An 18702-nucleotide genomic window follows, 5' to 3' on the forward strand; every position below is an offset into this window, starting at 1 on the left:
TTTTTTTGGCTGCATCATGTGGCATGAGAGATCTTAGCTCCCCAAACATGGATCAAACCCATGCCCCTTGCTCTGGAACACCAGGGAAGTCCTCACATTTCTAATTCGTATAAATTTTTTCATGTGTCATGCTTCCTGGTTGTCCCTCTCCCCATTTTTAAAGTAACATTTTTTTTCCAGTTATAAAAGCATAACCTGTTTATATAGAAAAATTAGAAACTACAAATAAGAAAAAAAATCACTTGTCATTCCATTAGAGATAACTACTATTGACATTTTGGGTGTTTATCCTTCCAGTCTCTAAAATGTTTATTGCTTAATTATGTAATACATAAATTCTTATAAATAATTCAAACAATAACATATAAAATGAAGTCCCCTCAACTAATATCCCAAATGCAGTCCCCCTCCCCACCCTCAATCCATTCACCTGGTGAAAGATATTTGGGTTGTTTCCAGCTATGGGCAATTATGCATAAAGTTGCTATAAACATTGATTTTTGAGTTTTGGGGTATGTGGGAGACTACTTTCAGAAAACTTTTCAACTGGCTACACTGTACTTCAAAATGTGAATATATATGAATATATATTCACTCATTCAACCAACAAATATTGAACGCTTTCTTTGTATTAGGCAATGAGAATATAGTGAACACAGTGGTGGTCAGTGTTGGTCCCAATCCTCATAGAATTTGTTTTTAATCAAACCTCTGTTAATAGACATTTATTTCCAATTCCCCTATCATAAACAATGAGTTTTAAGATTTCAATTCAGTTATTACTGATCATCTGCTACCTACCCAAAATTTTCCTTGGAGCTTTCAAGGAAAAAAATGACCAACTGGGTAGTCATCTTGGTTGAGTCACCTAACTCTAACCACAGCACTGGTTAGAGGCTGGAGGAAGGAGGGAAAGCAGAGACTAGCCTCAGGCAGCTGTTGCTAGTTAACTCTAGGTTAATGTGGAGGATCTGGATAATCCTTCATCTTCCTAGGCCATGGTTTTCAAACCTTGGTCCACACCAAGATCAGAATCTTGTTAAAGCACAGATTCCTGGACCCCACTTTGATTTAGTATGTCTGGGATGGGCTCATCAATCTGCATTTTTAACAAGTTCCCAGGTGAGGGTAACACTGCTGTTCCCAGGAACACACTTTGAGAACTGTCCTAAGCTATTTCTGGGTGTTTCTGAGTCTGATATCTTAAATGTGGACTCTCCATCAGTGGTTAGGAATTCAGAGATCTATAAGTACCGTATCTTTTTTAAAAAATGTTTTTTTTATGTGGACCATTTTCAGTCATTCAATCTGTTACAATATTGCTTTTGCTGTTTTTGTTCTGGCTTTTTGGCAGTGAGGCAGGAGGGAGTTCAGCTCCTCTACCAGGGACTGAACCCGCACCTCCTACACTGGAAGGTGAAATCTTAGCCACTGGACTGCCAGGGAAGTCCCTGGAAGTAGGTATCTTTGAAGTTACTGGAGAAGTTATTAATTAATGCAGAAGAAATGTCTGTGAGTCTAGAGGCTCCTCTGTGGCATCACCTGACAACTCTAGTTTCTTGGATTTGCTTTCTTTTCTCTTTACTATCTTCATGCAGACTTCGCTGTTATGCTGTTTGGCAGGGGAACCTGTCGTTTGGCACTCTCAGCACCACCAGTACGCACAGTTGAAGGGTTCTTTTGGAGCCCTGTCTTAGTATCAAGCTCCAGAATTTCCTCATCTGGGTTACAGGTGACTGCATTTCTAGCTGCAGGAACCTACTGAAAGCTGCAGGGCGTTTACTTGAGACTTCAGATCGTGTCCACCTCTTTGCTCAGTAATGTCCAACTCTTTGCAAACATCCGGGCTTTAGCCCTCCAGGCTCCTCTGTCCATGGAATTCTCTAGGCAAGAATACCAGAGTGGGTAGCCATTCCCTTCTCCTGGGGATCTTCCTGACCCAGGCATTGAACTTGGGTCTCCTGCGTTGCAGGCAGATTCTTTACCATCTGTGCCACCAGAGAGTGGGCAAGTTCAAATACGGAATTTGTGCGTTTAGTCCCCTCAGAACAGTTTGAATCCAGTTTCACCACTCACTGGCTCCATCTCTAGTTTTTGGAAAATTTCCTCATCTGTAAAACGAGAACTCCTAAATCCTTCAGTTACTGTGAGAACTAACACAGTAACATATGGAAAGTATTCAATACCTTGTTAGCTCAGTACAGGACACACTGTAGAACCCTCTTCATCTACTGGAAACATGGATTGGAGTGAAGTTGTGGTACATCGTGCTGTGGGACCTTCATCAGACTCATCACAAAGGACATGTGGATCTCTGTGTATATAAGGATACTGGCATTACTCCCTCTGGGAAAATGAGGCTCAGTAGTGTTGGGGGCCTGCCCTCAAGTCACTCACCAGCATGCACATGCTCTAGAGGGGATGTAAGATAGGGGCCTACAGAGCTGCCAGGATAAGAGCCTGGAAGAGTAGGAATGTAAGGTCAGTTTGGAAGAGTGAGAGGACAAGTTGGTATGACAAAAGCATTGGAGCTCATCTTCCTGCTTTCATTTGTCATTCCCAGACACTCTAAAAGGTTAATATTACATGTATGTTCACTATAAACATTATTCCAACAACCTGACTTTAGCTTATCTACAGTTCAGTACCCAGGTTTATACTCCAGTTTTACATTTTAGTAGTCAGGAATCTTCGGAGAAGGCAATGGCACCCCACTCCAGTACTCTTGCCTGGAAAATCCCATGGATGGAGGAGCCTGGTTGGCTGCAGTCCATGGGGTCGCTAAGAGTCCGACACGACTGAGCGACTTCACTTTCACTTCTCACTTTCATGCACTGGAGAAGGAAATGGCAACCCACTCCAGTGTTCTTGCCTGGAGAATCCCAGGGACAAGGGAGCCTGGTGGGCTACCATCTATGGGGTCGCACAGAGTCGTACACGACTGAAGCGACTTAGCAGCAGCAGTCAGGAATCTTTTCCTGTTGTCTTAGGCATATCTCAGCCAGTAAAAATAATTTCCCTCTATGCCACAAACTTAAAGAAGAAAATAACCAGAAGCCTTCCTTTAAAAAAGCCTGTAAAATGAAAACTTTAGATACAATAGAGTATTTGTGAAACTTTTTTTTTAAATAAAAAGTCCTTAGAAAAAAAAAGCACAAAAACAAACTCCACTTAGCAACGGAAACAGTAAATAATTTCAGAATGGAATGTACAGTGTGCACTCCCATCCCCCACCTCATACTCCTAGGGTCCTCTGAGTTCCTGCTCCTTTTGGTGAAGACCCATTATGGATATGAATCTTCATTAAGGAGGACCTGACTCTCCTTCTGTACATCCATACTTAGAGGAAGGGAAGATGGGGGCGGGGGTGGTGTTCCCCAGGACTTCGACTGTAAAAGTATTTTCTCACTGAAACGATGTTAAAAGTGATGTGTGGGCTTCCCTTAACTATGAATTAGATAATTACTGAGAGCTAGGCTGAAAAGCTAATAGCCATTTTAAGATTGTTTCTATGAGAAACACATCTGTAGGTCCCCAAATTGGCTAACAACCAACAAACATTTGAAATACAACCTGTTAAAGATGGGGAAATGACTGAACAATTTAAAAAATTTGATTTATACAAATTCTTTCAAGCATGCGGTAAGTCACAAACATTTCCTGAGTCCCTGAATATTGCCGCATTAACAAACATAGTCCCTGTATTGACATCTCACTTAAAGCTCAGACATAACTTGCTTTAGTTTTGCATATGTCTGACATTTTTCGCAATAAAATTAAAATGTTTGAAAAATTTTAAAATAAAAATTACTGCATTCATTTAAAAAAAGACCCTTTCAAACGTAAATTTCAAAAATCCCCAAGGGATCAACCTAGGGCAAAAATGAGAGGTGATATAAGAACCCCTAAAAAGAAGTAAAAACTTAAATTCTGAATTTCCTCCATAATATAGACAGCAAAGCAACTATCAAAATATTGAAAACATTTGAAATAATGGACCTATTTTAAAACCTCCAAAATGTCTTATCACTATTGTTCATAATTAAGAAAGTCTTTTAAATGCTTAAGTAAAAAAAATTCATTGAAATTGATGCCAAAAAAAGGAAAATGAAATTCATCTCTCAGTATATATACCTCTTTAAGATGTAGCTTGATAAGTCTACTAGACTTCCTAAAATGTAATTTTATTAAATTTTATTAAATTCAGAGTTAGATATCCACAGCCAACTAATAAATTTCTGATAACATCTTTCATATCTTTTAAAAAGTATTTTAAAAACCTACAATAGCATGATGTAAAAGAGAGCAATAATTATAGTAGACAAAATTAAATGAAATATGATATGCCTTCTATGTACCTATGAGTTATACAGAATAATCATTACCACAGATGTCCTCAGAGAACAAAGGAGAACAAGAAAGTATAAAGGTGGCGGAAGGCATGGAAGATATTTTCTGTTATCTTCTACTGTGTGGTCTTTCACTGCACTATTCTTTAAACAAAAAAAGGTCTCTGCAAGGGCAAGCCCCGCTTCAAATGTCCCCTTACCCTCCTGACTGGAGAATAATGTGTTTGTGTAGTATATGGTTACACCAGACAAGGCTGTGAACACGTGTGATTTATTCAATGATCCTGTTCTGCTTCCTTTTAAAGATAAAGAATGCATTTAAGTCGATTGTGTATGAGACTGTGGTAATTCCTTAGAAGGCGCCATTCAAACAGAATAATATTACCTTATTTTAAAACACCAAGAACATAGCCATTTCTCGGTCTTCATTTTCTTTCCAGGCAACATCAATTAATACTTTCATTTATTTTAAAAATAGAAACATAAAAAACACAAGTAATTACTTTGAAACAGTTTTAATTTTTCTTTGTAGAAGCAAAACAGTCCTATAAGACATTTACTTTTCAAAAATCCTTATATACAAATAACTGTGTAAGATGGAAGAAACAACTAAAAACAGCATAAACCACCAACACAACAGCTCCTAACAGTAGGCCAGGTCAGGGTGCAGACCTCATGAAAACAAGCTGCTGACCTGCCAAGAACTACAATCCCCAGGGAGCAATCTTGTCCTCTTTAACTTGCTGGGTGGCAGAGCTCAGGGGAATTACTCAAACTACGAAAATCCCCAAGCATGGTCACCTAGGGGGAAATGAGGAGACAGATATGACTTGAGCAGGATAATTATTTTCTTATAGTAACAGTAAAGAAAAGTAAACTTAAGTGGTAAAGGCTGCGTGAGTTACAACTTCAACAGGTAGCTAATTGTGTATTCTCTAGACACAGCATTTGTTAGTGAAGGCAGAACACACAATGTATACTTTGCTACTTGTCTTTCAAATAACAGTCTCTATTCACATTTATTGATTATAGATACATGTAAATGGTATGTAAAATAATAAAAGGATAGCAAACACCAAGGCATACTGTTCTATGTGCAGTTTATTTCACTTAATCCTCACAGTAAATCCTCATAGTAACCCTATGAGGTGAGAACCATTATTATTCATGTTTTACCACACACACAAAAATCTAAGTCATAGGGAATTTAATTGTTTGACCATGATCACACACCTGGAATGCAAAGCTAGGTATTTTGTCTCCAGAGCTCCTGCTTTTAATTTAGCTCCAGTTCTGCCTCATGTAATTGGATTTTTAACCCCATTATCACAGAGCTATTCTTCCAAGACTATAAATTCTGTTTCTGCACTGTGAACTTCCACTTCTCTGAACCATTTTCATCTTCTGCCTCCCAATTCACCTTCTGGTTTCACCTGCTTCTATGAACAACCTGGACCCCTAGTCATTTCAGCTGTGCCCCAAACCCCTCCCAGGCCTCTCCCACACAGGCACACCAAGGTGGCCGCCTGCACTGGCGATCTCTGTTGCTACTGCTGCTTCTCAGCAGCATAGCATTACTACTGACCTGAGAAAAAGTCCTGCTGTTGGTCGGTAAGTGGGCCTCACTACTGCTCAGCAGTCCTTTCACTGACACTGCACAGCGTCCACAGCAGCTGTTCCAAACTTCTTCCAGGATTAAATCCCCCAATGCACCCATCTAGCTCTTTGCAGATTATCTTACCATGGCTTTATTGAAAATTCATCCAAAGTAGGGTTGTCAAAATGCAGGTTGTCAGGAGTTATCTGAATTTCAAATAAATAAGGAAATATAGTTTAGGGTAAATGAGTCCCAAATACTGCATTACAGAAATATTTAAATGGTATTTAAACAATAAAAATAGCAAACTGAGAGCTTATCAAATATTGTATGCCATGCCATGTGTGCTCAGTCATGTTTGGATCTTTGCAACCCTATGGGCTGTAGTCTGTCAGGCTCCTCTGTCCGTGGGATTTCCCAGGCAAGAATACTAGAGTGGGTTGCCATTTCCTTCTCCAGCCAAATACTGTATAGAACATACTTATTACTAAAAACTTGTTCATTGTTTACCTGAAGTTTAAATTTTACTGGGCATCTTGAATTTAATTTGCTAAATCTAATTCAATCAAATTCCTCTCTTTCCATTCCCAGAAGTATTCTTCCTTTTTTTCAAGGGTTAATTCTCTGACCTATGGAATTGATCTTTCTCCTTACTTCACCTTCTTTTTCATCCTACATATTCTTTCGTTTCTCCTTTCAAGCATACTCCTATTAATGGTCCCAGTTCTTCAACCCCATGTGAACCCATGCCTTTACCATGCCACTTTGCAATATCTCTAGAGAGGTGGATTCTATTTCCCAACCCTGGAATCTGGGCCTGGTCACATACCTGGCCAATGCAATGAGGCAGAAGTGCCAGCATGTCAGTTTGGAATCTAGACCTCAAGAAGCCTTGTATATTTCTGCTTGCCCTCTTAAGACTCATCTTCCAGATAAGAAAGAAAAAAAAAATCAAAGAAAAAACCCACTAATTCAAAAAGATACATGTACCCCAAAGTTCAGAGCAGCATTATTTACAATTGCCAAGACATGGAAGCAACCTAAGTGTCCATCAACAGATGAATGGATGAAGAAGATGTGGTACCTATGTATGATGGAATACTACTCAGTCATAAAAAAGAATGAAATTTTGCCATTTGCAGCAACATGGATGGATTTTATGTTAAATGAAATAAGTCAGAGAAAGATACTGTATATCACTTACATGTGGAATCTAAAAAACACAACTAGTGAAAATAGTGCAAAGCAGACTTACAGATATAGAGAACCAGTGGTTAACAGTGGGGAGAGGGTGGAGGAGGGGCAATACAGGGGCCAGGAATTAACAGATACAAACCATTATGTATAAAATAAGCTACAAGGATACACTGTACAACACAGGGCATACAGCTAAGATTTTATAATAATTATAAATGAGTATAGCCTTTAAAAATGTGAATCACTATATTGTTCACCTATAATTCACATAATATTACACACCAACTGTACTATAATTTTAAAAATACTGCAATGAAAATAAAGCCAAAAACAAAACTCCTCTTCCATCTCCATGAGAAAACACATGTAGGCAAGTCCGAGTCCCAGGAGGATGACAGATATGTGAAATAGAGCCCAGCCTAGAGGAAAGCCCCCAGTAGGCTTTCAGATATATGAGCAAGCCTAGCAGAGATCAGCCAACCCTCAGACACTTGAGCTATAATAATTACTGTCTTAAGCCACTGTGTTTTAGAATGTTTGTTATTCAGCAATAGCTAACTTGAGACATCTATCCCAACTTTCTTTCTTGCACTCCTACTAACCTACTGCAAAAAGTATCCTGTTTGTTTTTTTTTTTAACCTTTGTTCTCTTACCACTTATTTTTGTTATCTGTACCACTTCTCTCTCAATTGAAACCAAAACCTCTTAATGGTCTGTCCAATCACTTTGGCTCTGTCCTCATCCACTTTGGCCTCTATATAGCACCTGACACCTCCGTTAAAATCCCCTGCTCTTGGACTGCACTACTATCAACTTCTTTGATTGTTTCATCTACTTCAGGGGTTTACCTTCTCTTACAGTCTTCTGGGAGTTTATTCATGCCCCCCCAACCCCCCCCCCGCCCCCCCGCAAAGCAACTTGACTCACACCTTTATCTCCACCCAAACTCTCTTCTAAACTGTAGTTCAATTGGTTCTCAAACCAATGCATTAGAATCACCCAGAGGGCTTACTGATATTCAGATTGCCAGGGCCCTGTTCCTCAAGTTTCATATTCAGTTAGTCTGGGGTGGGGCCTGAGAATTTACATTTCTAACAAGTTCTTCGGTAATGCTGATACATCACTTTGAAAACCACTCTTCTGGTTTCATATTTCTAACTAACAGTCTCCACCTGGTTATCCACAGGTGACTCAAAGGTCACATACAGTGTCAATTAGAGGGTTTGTTTATTGTAAGCCCTAGGAACCAATTTGGGCTAACTACAGCAAAACAAGAATTAGGGAGTTCACAGAATCAACGTGAAGGCTGGTAAACCATGTTCCAAATAAGACAGGAACAAGAAAAGAGACTACTTGACAGTAGAAGCATTACCTCTAAGTCAGAAGAAGTAAACAGTGTTTCTTGTATTCTTAAGTCTCTCTGTTCAAGATTCATTCCAAATGAGAGTCCTTTACCCAACCCTGAGTTGTACCAGGGCAGCGATAGAAAAGATTATGGTGGAAGTAGCCACAAAGGACTCCTCTTCTTTCTTACTTAGTTTAGACCCTCCTAATCAAGCAGGTGGATTACTACAACAACCTCTTAACTGGTTTTCTTGCCCCTAATCTAACCTTCAGTTCATTCTCCTCATCTTCACATCATCTTCAGTTATCTCTTTAAGACATGTCATTTTCTTCTTTGCCTTGTCTGGTGTAGTGTTCCTATCTTAAGTAATAAATTACTTCTCTTTATGTGCAAGTGGTTGGGATACTTTTACCTCAGCAGACTCATAAAATGGAAAAGTAGTTTTAGAAGGTAGGGAAATATGTTCTATTGTAAAATGAGGATCTAATTCCCTAGTAACTAGCAAGGATCTAATTCCCTAGCAAGGATCAGAAGTGGTCCCAAAGGTCTGCATCAGGACCCCTCCAGGAGCCTTTAAGAGATCAGTATCTCATGAGACTAAAGACAAGGACCTAGCCCTCAATTGTATTACCAGCACCGGACTCAAAACAGGCACTTAATGAAATCATCTCCAGGCCCTCCTTACTTTAGGTTAGTATATGTTTTAGCCTCCTGACTGACTTCCTGGTCTGTAGTCTCTGCCTGCCTATCTCCTTACTACCAAATCCTTCCTGTATAGCAATGCTAAATCAAACCCATCATTTCCTGCTCAAAACTATCAGACTCCCCAAAACATGCTTGCCAACTATAAACCTCTCAGTATTCAAAGCCTTCCATAATCTGGTTTCAACCTACTTTTCTAGGCTTTCTTCCACTTGTTACTTACACTGTCAATCTTGTCTAGACAAACAAGTTTTTCTCAATAAACCCTTTTCTGTTCTTATCGGTTTGGTTCCACTTTTTGAAACGTGTTTGTCCCATGGTGTATACTCTACCCTACCCTACCTTCAAAGTCTAGGTAAAATGTGTCAGTATGTGTGTGTGTGCCAAGTTGCTTCAGTTGTGTCTGATTCTTTGTGACCCCATGGACTATAGCCCGTCAGGCTACTCTGTCCATGGAATTCTCTAGGCAAGAATACTGGAGTGGGTTGCCATGCCCTTCTCCAAGGGATCTTTCCAACCCAGGGATCAAACCTGGGTCTCTTATGCCTCCTGTATTTGCAGGCAGGTTCTTTACCACTCACTAGCACCACCTGGGAAGTCAGTGTTCCTAACCTTTTTTAATCCATGACTCACATTTCAGGTTCTTTTGGACATGCCCTCTTGTACGACATACCTGTTAACTCCCGAGTTAAGGATCTTTCTATTTGGAACTTTTTCAAACTAATGTCTTGTTTGTATAAATACTTCATGAGTTAAACACATACTATCTTAAACTTCATTATAAGCTTGTGTTATTTGTTTTACCGGATTTAAAGAGCATTAAGAAGCTTTCTATTACTACTTAATTTTCTGTATTTCCCAGAAACTACTCCTGTGTCTTACACATAGTAGTGGTGATTATAATCTGTTACATAAATGGATGTTTATAATATGGGGCTAGTGTTTGGTACTGATCCCTTATAGAAAGCAGCCAGTGGCTGCATCAGGAATTCCTGAACTGCTGGAATCAAGGGATGTAAGTCTTGGTGTTCGGAACTAGAAGCTGAGTCTAAAACCAAAGATGATCAGGTTGTAGTCAGATGCCAGGAGGCCAAACACAAACATCAATTAAAAAGATCCAAAGGCCAAACCTGAGACAATGTGTAGAGCAAATGGTATGGAGTAAGGCAAAGGAAAGTAGAAAAAATAATAGGTTAATAACAAGTGGATGGGGATCCGGGATAGTAGACTTCTTTAGGGGCTTATGCATAGCACTTACCAAATCAAAATGAGTGGTTTGTTGGTAGAATGGAGTTGCCTAAGAATCAGAAGTTGGGGTGGCAGCCATTTATCATTTCTAGCAAAGAAACACATACATGGAAATAAATTTATAATTGCAAACATAGTGAAATATAAATCAATTTTGAGAGATTTAATTTGAGCTCCATTTTCTTGCTTCTGCCTTATCTCCTTAATTTCATAGTTTTGCACAAGATTACATACAAGTTCTAATGTATTTTTTTCCTTTATATTATGGATAGAGAAAAACATTTTTAAGAGATATAATATAGTACTCAATATCAAATACAAAAATTCAGAAAAAAAATTTTGCTATATTTTTTAGATTTTTAAAAGCTACAATAAGAAAATGGTACCTAATAAGTGACAAATAGGAAAGCCTGGTGCGCTGCTGTCCATTGGATCACAAAGAGTTGGACATGAGTTAGTTACTGAAAAACACGACCCTAATAACCACTGATTTTCCTACATTGACTGTTCTCAGCCTGGAAAATTCTAAGAAGTTTCACAAAGGTTTAAAAAATTTTTTTAACATAAAACAAAAAATCCTAATTATCAGAAAGGCCTATTTTATTATTGAGAGCTCTAAAGAGTTTAATGCCGACAGCTACCTTTCCTTATCAAGCGCTTGTTTTGTTTGCCTGTCAGCCTGTGCGGCTGAGTGGAGCAGCTCTCTGCCACACAGTGTTTTCTTATACTAATTAGCAGCAAGCATGGTGGCAAAAACTAATGTCCACATGAAATGCACAGCAAAATTCACTTTAAATTCTATTGTAAACATGCAGTAGTCCTTGGCATGAATTGTAAAATAAATTTTGTTTTGAATTAAATGCTGAAAAAGTATACTTTTAAGACCTATATTATCCTTTCTGATATTGCTGAGACAAGGATAAACTCCCATATTAATTTCTTTAAAAGTCAGTATTTGGCAAACAACATAAAAGAATAGGAAGATGACTTACCAAAGAGCTAGGTGGATCCCACATACTCTTTGGAGTTTTAGGCAAGTTACTTATTCTAAATCTCAAATTTCCTCATCATAAAATCTAAAGACCTGAATTAGCTTAACGGTTCTTTAGAGGAAGAGGCATTAGAACTTGGTATTTCTGACTTGGTAGATGTGAGAGGGGAGAGTCTGGGTAAGTGTGACTTTACAATACTTCATGGTAGATGTGAGAGGGGACAGTCTGGGTAAGTGTGACTTTACAATACTTCATGGGTGATCCTGATACATATTACTGGGTTAAGAACCAAAGGACTAAACCATTTCATGGGTCTCTGCAATTCTAAAACTCTATTTGTTATGTTCAATCAATGGAATTTTAATAGCTCCCAGCTTTCATCATTGTTCTCTTCTTAATGAATATATTTTAGGTAAATCCAAGTAGTCTCTAGTTGTTATAACTCCGGGCCAGAGGCCTAAGGCTCAGCTCACTTGAGTCATTTCATTCTTGCCTTTCCCAGCTTCCCCTTTCCACCATTTCTTAATGAAGTGTATTTCAGGTAATAAAGAAGCTCTAATTATTACTAATATTGTTGTTGTGTAGTTGTTCAGTTGTGTCTGACTCTTTGTGACCCCATGGACTACAGCACGCCAGGCTTCCCTGTCCTTCACTATCTCCCTGAGTCTGCTCAAACATGTACATTGTGTCAGTGATGCCATCCAAACATCTTACCCTCTGTCGCCCCCTTCTCTTCCTGCCCTCCATCTTTCCCAACATCAAGGTTTTTTCCTGTGAGTTGGCTCTTCACATCAGGTGGCCAAAGTATTGGAGCTTCAGCTTCAGCATCAGTCCTCCCAATGAATAATTTATTATTCTAAGTTATGAATAATAGCGTATAGTTACTGGGTGCTTACCAGTTCTAAGGTATTAACTCATTTAAAACACATAATTCAATCTTCTGCCAATGCAAGAGACACAGGTTCAATTCCTGGGTCAGGAAGATTCCCCTGGAGAAAGGCAGAGCAACCCACTCCAGTATTCTTGCCTGGAAAATCCTATGGACAAAGGGGCCTGGTGGGCTCCATCTACAGGGTTGCAAAAAAATCGGATACAACTTAGTAACTAAAACAATTCAATCCTCACAATCACTCTGTGAGGTAGGAACTTAGTATTATCATCTGTATATCATGGACGGGAGAACTGAGGTACAGAAAGTAATCTGCCCAAAATCACAGAGCAGGGACCTAGGGAAGCTGGGTTGTAGAGTCTGAATTCTTAACCATGCTGCCACTCAATAAACAAGTATATGTACAAACATACACATTGCTGTTGCCCATCCATGCAGCACTGCTTTCCCTCCTACTTCAGGGGGAAAGGGAGTGTGTTCTTAGAAATTTGTGGGATCAGAAATGATGGAAAGGGGAAGCTGGGAAAGGCAAGAATAAAATGAATCAAGTGAGCTGAGCCTTAGGCCTCTGGCCCCAAGTTACAACTGGAGACTACTTGGATTTGCCTCTAAAAGGGTAAGGATCATAGTAGTGATTTCCCTTCCATTATCATTTCATTCCATAATGTTTGAGACTGTTCTTTTTGACTATTCAAATATTAATTTTAAAAACACTAAAAATTTACCTTATTGGATAGACAAGACCCCAAACTATAAAGTAAAACAGGAAAGTAAGTACAAAAGCTAAATTTGAGGATCAGAAAGAGGTTAATGTAATTGAAATGATTCAGCCTAATACTACTTTTGGGTATACAAAGAATTTATAATATTGTATCTTGGTTTATGAAGCACGAGGTTCAGATGGGTAGAGACTAATACATTATAAAGAAAACATTCTCTTCCCAATAGTATGGATAGAGAATGATCTAGTCAGGACTGGAGGTCCTGAATTTAGTGTTACCGACAAAGTGACAATTCAGCGTTACCAACAAAGGTGAATTTATTGCACTGACAAGTCTGTCTACTCAAAGCTATGGTTTTTTCAGTAGTCATGTATGGATGTGAGAGTTGAACACATAAAGAAGGCTGAGCACCGAAGAACTGATGCTTTTGAATTGTGGTGCTGGAGAAGACTCTTAGAGTCCCTTGGATTGCAAGGAGATCAAACCAGTCAATCCTAAAGGAAATCAGTCCTGAATATTCATTGGAAGGACTGATGCTGAAGCTGAAACTCCAATACTCTGGAAACCTGATGCAAAAAACTGACTCACTGGAAGACCCTGATGCTGGCAAAGATTGAAGGCAGGAGGAGAAGGGGATGACAGAGGACTAGATGGTTGGATGGCAGCACCAAGTCGATGGATATGAGTTTGAACAAGCTCTCGGAGTTGATGACGGACAGGGAAGCCTGGCATGCTGTGGTCCATGGGATCGCAAAGAGTCGGACATGACTGAGCGACTGAACTGAAGTGCCAATATGCACAGCAGTTATTTTTCTCTATCTGGGTGCACTCAGCAACCTGGGAGCAGACACCTAGTTAAACTGGTGTTTTCCCAGGTGATACCAAGGCAACATAGCAAAGGAGACATGGTTCCTGGCAAGAGTGATAATTTAAAACAGAACGCAGCAGGAGACAAAAGAAGTGAAGGCAGAAGGCTGATAGGGAGAAAGATGTGAAGTCTCTGGAATGGAGTTCCCAACTCAGAGAAACCTGAGAAGGTAGAGGCTGCAGCGGAGTTGGGAAGAGCACTGGAAATGAGATATCAGGGAACTGAGAATTGCCGTTAGGATGAAAGTTCTGGATGAAAGAAGTTAGGATGAAAGTTCTGGCCAGATGTGAAGTCTATATTTCTGAAGTCAGAGGAGAAACATATTGGGTGTATGACGAGATTCTCAATGTGGCAACAGAAGTGAGAGGCTGAAGATCACATCAAGGAACTCTGAGGTTGGTGCTAGGAAGCTGTCTCTTTGGGTGATGAATTTTCTCAGGATGAGGGCAGGAACGCAGGTAAAGAGGAAGATGTAGCCAAGTGTCACGGTCATTAATAAATTAAGTTTTGAAAGACCCTGGATATGCTTAGTACAGGGGACTGGATATTCTAGAAAGGTATATTTCTTCTTATTTATATGAGTTTTCAGTTAAGAACAGTTCATATTAATGCAGAAGCAGCAGCTTAAGAAAAATGAGTAATGTTTCCCCTCATTCTTAAGACTAATCTTTGCTGTACTTTTAAACTTGGCAAGAACCTCTGCTTCACATTTTGAAAAATATTCAGCTGTGCCGAGTGTTAGCTGCAGCATGCGTGGTCTTTGATCTTAGCTGTGGCATGTGGGATCTGGTTCCCCAACCAGGAATCGAACCCAGGGCCCTGAATCGGGAGAGTGGAGTCTCAGTGGATCATCTGGGAAGTCCCGTATTTTTATCCTAAGGCTAGGTCTGCTAAAGTCGAATGGAAAATGAAATTACTTGCTAGTTTAGGCAAAAACAAAAAAACAACAAAAAAAACACACCTCAGTTCTGTCATAAATTTGTGGAAGTAAATGTTTTAAAAACAAATTACAACTCAACTGCCCTAGTTCTGGTTTGAAAACATCTGGTGAGACCTCTGGGTAGTTTCCCACTGCTGCTGCTGCCCACTACTCTTTTTTTTTTTTTTATAGTGAAAACTTTTATATTTGGAATTAGCCAGCTGGACTCAGTTTAGATGATGCCAATTTTGTTGGCAACATCCAAAGCATCATAGTCAGGAGCCAGTCGAACATATGCCTTCTTCTCTCCATCAGGCCTGATCAGAGTATTGACCTTAGCCACGTCAATGTCATAGAGCTTCTTCACAGCCTGTTTAATTTGGTGCTTGTTGGCCTTGACGTCCACAATGAATACCAGTGTGTTGTTGTCTTCTATTTTCTTCATGGCTGACTCGGTGGTGAGGGGGAATTTGATGATGGCATAGTGGTCAAGTTTGTTTCTCCTAGGGGCGCTCTTCCGAGGGTATTTGGGCTGCCTCCTGAGCCGCAGTGTTTTGGGCCGCCGGAAGGTGGGCGACGTCCAGATCTTCTTTTTTTTGTGGCTGTGGACACCTTTCAACACTGCTTTCTTGGCCTTCAAAGCCTTTGCTTTGGCTTCAGCTTTAGGAGGAGCAGGGGCTTCCTTCTTCGCCTTCGGCGCCATCTTCATGAAAAGCCCACTACTCTTTTTTAAAAAAACTTTTTTTAAAGATATAAACACACACACACAAAGGTTTGTTACAATCTTGAAGGAACAGGTTGGCATGTTATTTACCAACAGGCTGACCTTTACACAAACAACCCCTGCCTTCAACAAGCTGAAATTACTGTTATTGATGCCTTCAGAATATTGTCTGCTTCAGAGACCAGCAAGTTTTGTCCAAGTCATACAGAAGTGGCTATATTGGACACCATTTTGTCAGCAAATGGTGCAATGAAGAGGGCAGGGGAAAATTATTTCTGCAGTACCAACCATATGTGTAATACTGTGCAAGGAAAAAAAGGAAATGTCAAAATGTCAAGAAACCTACAATTTATTGCTCAATTACATAATACTTTAGCACGGAGCTAGGTCTTACATTTTTTGAATCACCCTCGGCATCTAATACAGGACTTTATAGATATCAACAAGAAGTTAACAAAAAGTTAAAACAATACAAAATGCTTAGAAGGAATAAAATACACGCTTAATATAGGTGACCAGGAGAAAACAGCTAAACTTGTGTCATTACTACCTATGAAAAATCTTGCTTCTCATTTTAAGCATGTACTGACACAGGAAGGTCCCTATTGTTACCCTTACTGTTACCCAGGTAACTCCTCTTCCTCCTTAAATATTAACTTAGAGTCATATTTCTCAAGAAAGTCTTTAAGCTTCTCTCTAGACTAAGTTGAACAGCTTTGCCATGTGAGAATGGCACCCTGTTCTTCTGAAGTATTTGGTCATCTCAAATGATCTGTTTAATAGCTGTCTTTTCCACTAGACCAGGGATCAGTAAGCAATAGCTCATGGATCAAATCCAGCCCCACTGCCTGTTTTTTAAATAAAGTTTTATTGGAATTCACTCTTTCATATATGTGTGAATCATGATTGTTGTTGTGTTTCTGTGGCAAAGTTGAATAGTTTGTGAGAGAGACCATATGGCCTGAAAAACCTAAAATTTATCTGTCCCTTTATAGGAAAACTTTGCTTAACCCTGCACTAGACTATAAGAATGAAGGCTGAAATCATGCCTGTCTCTTTCACTTCTATATTCCTAGTACCTAGCATAATAACTGGCACCTAAGTATTTTTGGACTAATTTCAACCTCAAGCTTTAACCCATTTTATCAGTGATAACGCATGAGATCACATTAATTGGCCTGTGTTTATAACAGCATTATAACCACTGCTTATCCAGATAATGATTGTAGTATTCTAGTTGGGGTCGGGGGTGGGGGGAACAAAAATTAAATAATACACAAATGAATGGGTTATTGCAACCAGAGGTAAGTGCTATGGAAAAAAAAAACACACAGTACAATTAGAGTGTGTAACAGAGAAACATAATCAAATACAGAGTTTGGGAAGCCCTCCATAAGTGATCTTTGACCTGAAATTTAAACAGTAAACTAACTAGGGAAAAGAGGTGGAGAGTGAACGAACAAACCAGGCAGAAAGAAAATCACATACAGTTCTCTCTTCTTTGGAGAGGAAGAACATGGCATGTATGGAGAACTGATGCTCCTGTCAAATAATAAACAGTAAATTACTGCAAAGTTAAGAGTAGGATCCAAAATGGAGCTAATCACTGTGATATTTATAACATTATATTTGAAACATTCTGTTCCTGACCAACAGTAGGAAAATGGAAGCTATTGTTAAGTCCCTGACACAGTGTATTCTGCATCCATTAGAATAATGTATACAAAGAATTCTCATTTGCATGGAAAATGTTTCTGCCTCAATGTAAAGTGAAAAAAAGAACCCAAGAGAGTATTTCCATTATGTAAAGTATTTATTGAAAAATTTTCTAGGGAAAAAATGGACTAAAATGTTAATCATAACTGCCTTTGGGTGGGATTGAATGTCCTATATTTTATGCTTTTTCATATTTTCTTTCCTATGCATTTCAAGATCCAACCAGTCCATGCTGAAGGATATCAGCCCTGGGTGTTCTTTGGAAGGAATGATGCTAAAGCTGAAACTCCAGTACTTTGGCCACCTCATGCGAAGAGTTGACTCATTGGAAAAGACTCTGATGCTGGGAGGGATTGGGGGCAGGAGGAGAAGGGGACGACGACAGAGGATGAGATGGCTGGATAGCATCACTGACTCGATGGATGTGAGTCTGAGTGAACTCCGGGAGTTGGTGATGGACAGGGAGGCCTGGCGTGCTGCGATTCATGGGGTCACAAAGAGTCGGACACGACTGAGTGACTGAACTGATTTGAACATTTCAAATCTTTAAGATTAGAGAAACATATTTTACTGAAATAAGGAAACACAAGTGTTGGTCTGTGACCTACACATCTGACAGTAAATAGGCTCTCCTGGCTCTTGGAAAGGGGATGTAAATTGAGGATCAAAACCCAGGAGAGTTCACTGTCAATAACAATTAGTGGAAGTTCTCCTGGAGTGTGATTTAAGCTGTGCAGTGGGGACTTTGGGGCCAGGGAAAACTACCCTGAGATATGTCCACAGACATTTGCTGGTAAGATTTTGTATTTTGATTAAACTGAGAACTTAAACTAACCTTACTTATTATATAGGTTTGGTTTTTTCCGGCCTAGGCATAATCCATTGGAAATGCCCCAATATTAGTTCTGGATATGTAATTTAGATGAGGGTCCTGGAGAGCACAAGCATCAGTTCTAATATTACTCTATTCTGAAAGCTTCTTTTTGTTTCTCAAACATCTTCTTTAATTTATAGGCTCATTGGTCTCTCCCTTAAAACTACTACTGCTAATTTATGGAAGTAGAAGAGTTGAAAGTTGTTTTCTGAAAGTTCTGTTTCTCCCTGTGACTGAAAAGATTAACTGGTTAAAAAGATAAGAACAGAGAGAAATTCAGCTCTCACCACAATGATTAATTTTACTGTCCTTCAGTTTTTTTTTTTAAAGAAGAGACATAAAACTCCATTCTTTTATAAAAAAATATTTTATTAATCATTCAGGCAATACATATTTATGTACCTATCTTATACCCAGATGGCTGCTGTGAATAAATTGGGGGAAACCTGCATGAAATCTTTTTCAGAGAGTGAGCAGTCGATGGCAACTGTCTCCAGAGTTTGCTATATTTACTTAGTTCTTCTAAATCCCTTCCGGGAGGAAATGAGTTTCTTTTCCA

The 18702-nt window shown here is 39.2% G+C and overlaps 1 protein-coding gene and 1 pseudogene across 22 annotated transcripts in view; both read right to left on the reverse strand.

Moving 5' to 3' along the window:
- Positions 1-18702, reverse strand: part of LOC784866 (gametogenetin) — a 99914-nt gene that overhangs the window by 75548 nt on the left and 5664 nt on the right. For 3 of the 22 annotated variants that reach the window (XR_808744.4, XR_009495916.1, XR_009495917.1), the window contains 3 exons: positions 10450-10527; positions 5935-6152; positions 4849-5150 (listed from right to left, as the gene is read on the reverse strand). The exons of 6 other annotated variants lie outside the window; for them this stretch is intronic. Coding sequence is in view for 2 of the 16 variants with exons in the window: in XM_059890018.1 (XP_059746001.1) it covers positions 2191-2314 (124 nt within the window). In the remaining 14 variants the exon portion in view is untranslated. Of the gene's footprint in view, positions 1-2186; positions 2315-4734; positions 4806-4848; positions 5151-5934; positions 6153-10449; positions 10528-12145; positions 12288-12327; positions 12499-18702 lie in introns of those variants that run through there. 13 more of the 22 variants (XR_009495914.1, XR_009495906.1, XM_059890020.1 and 10 more) reach the window with 11 other exon arrangements.
- On the reverse strand, positions 15004-15544 carry LOC616830 (ribosomal protein L23a pseudogene; annotated as a pseudogene).

This window comes from Bos taurus, chromosome 9, assembly GCF_002263795.3.
Source record: "Bos taurus isolate L1 Dominette 01449 registration number 42190680 breed Hereford chromosome 9, ARS-UCD2.0, whole genome shotgun sequence".
Classification (NCBI taxonomy): Eukaryota; Metazoa; Chordata; class Mammalia; order Artiodactyla; family Bovidae; genus Bos; species Bos taurus.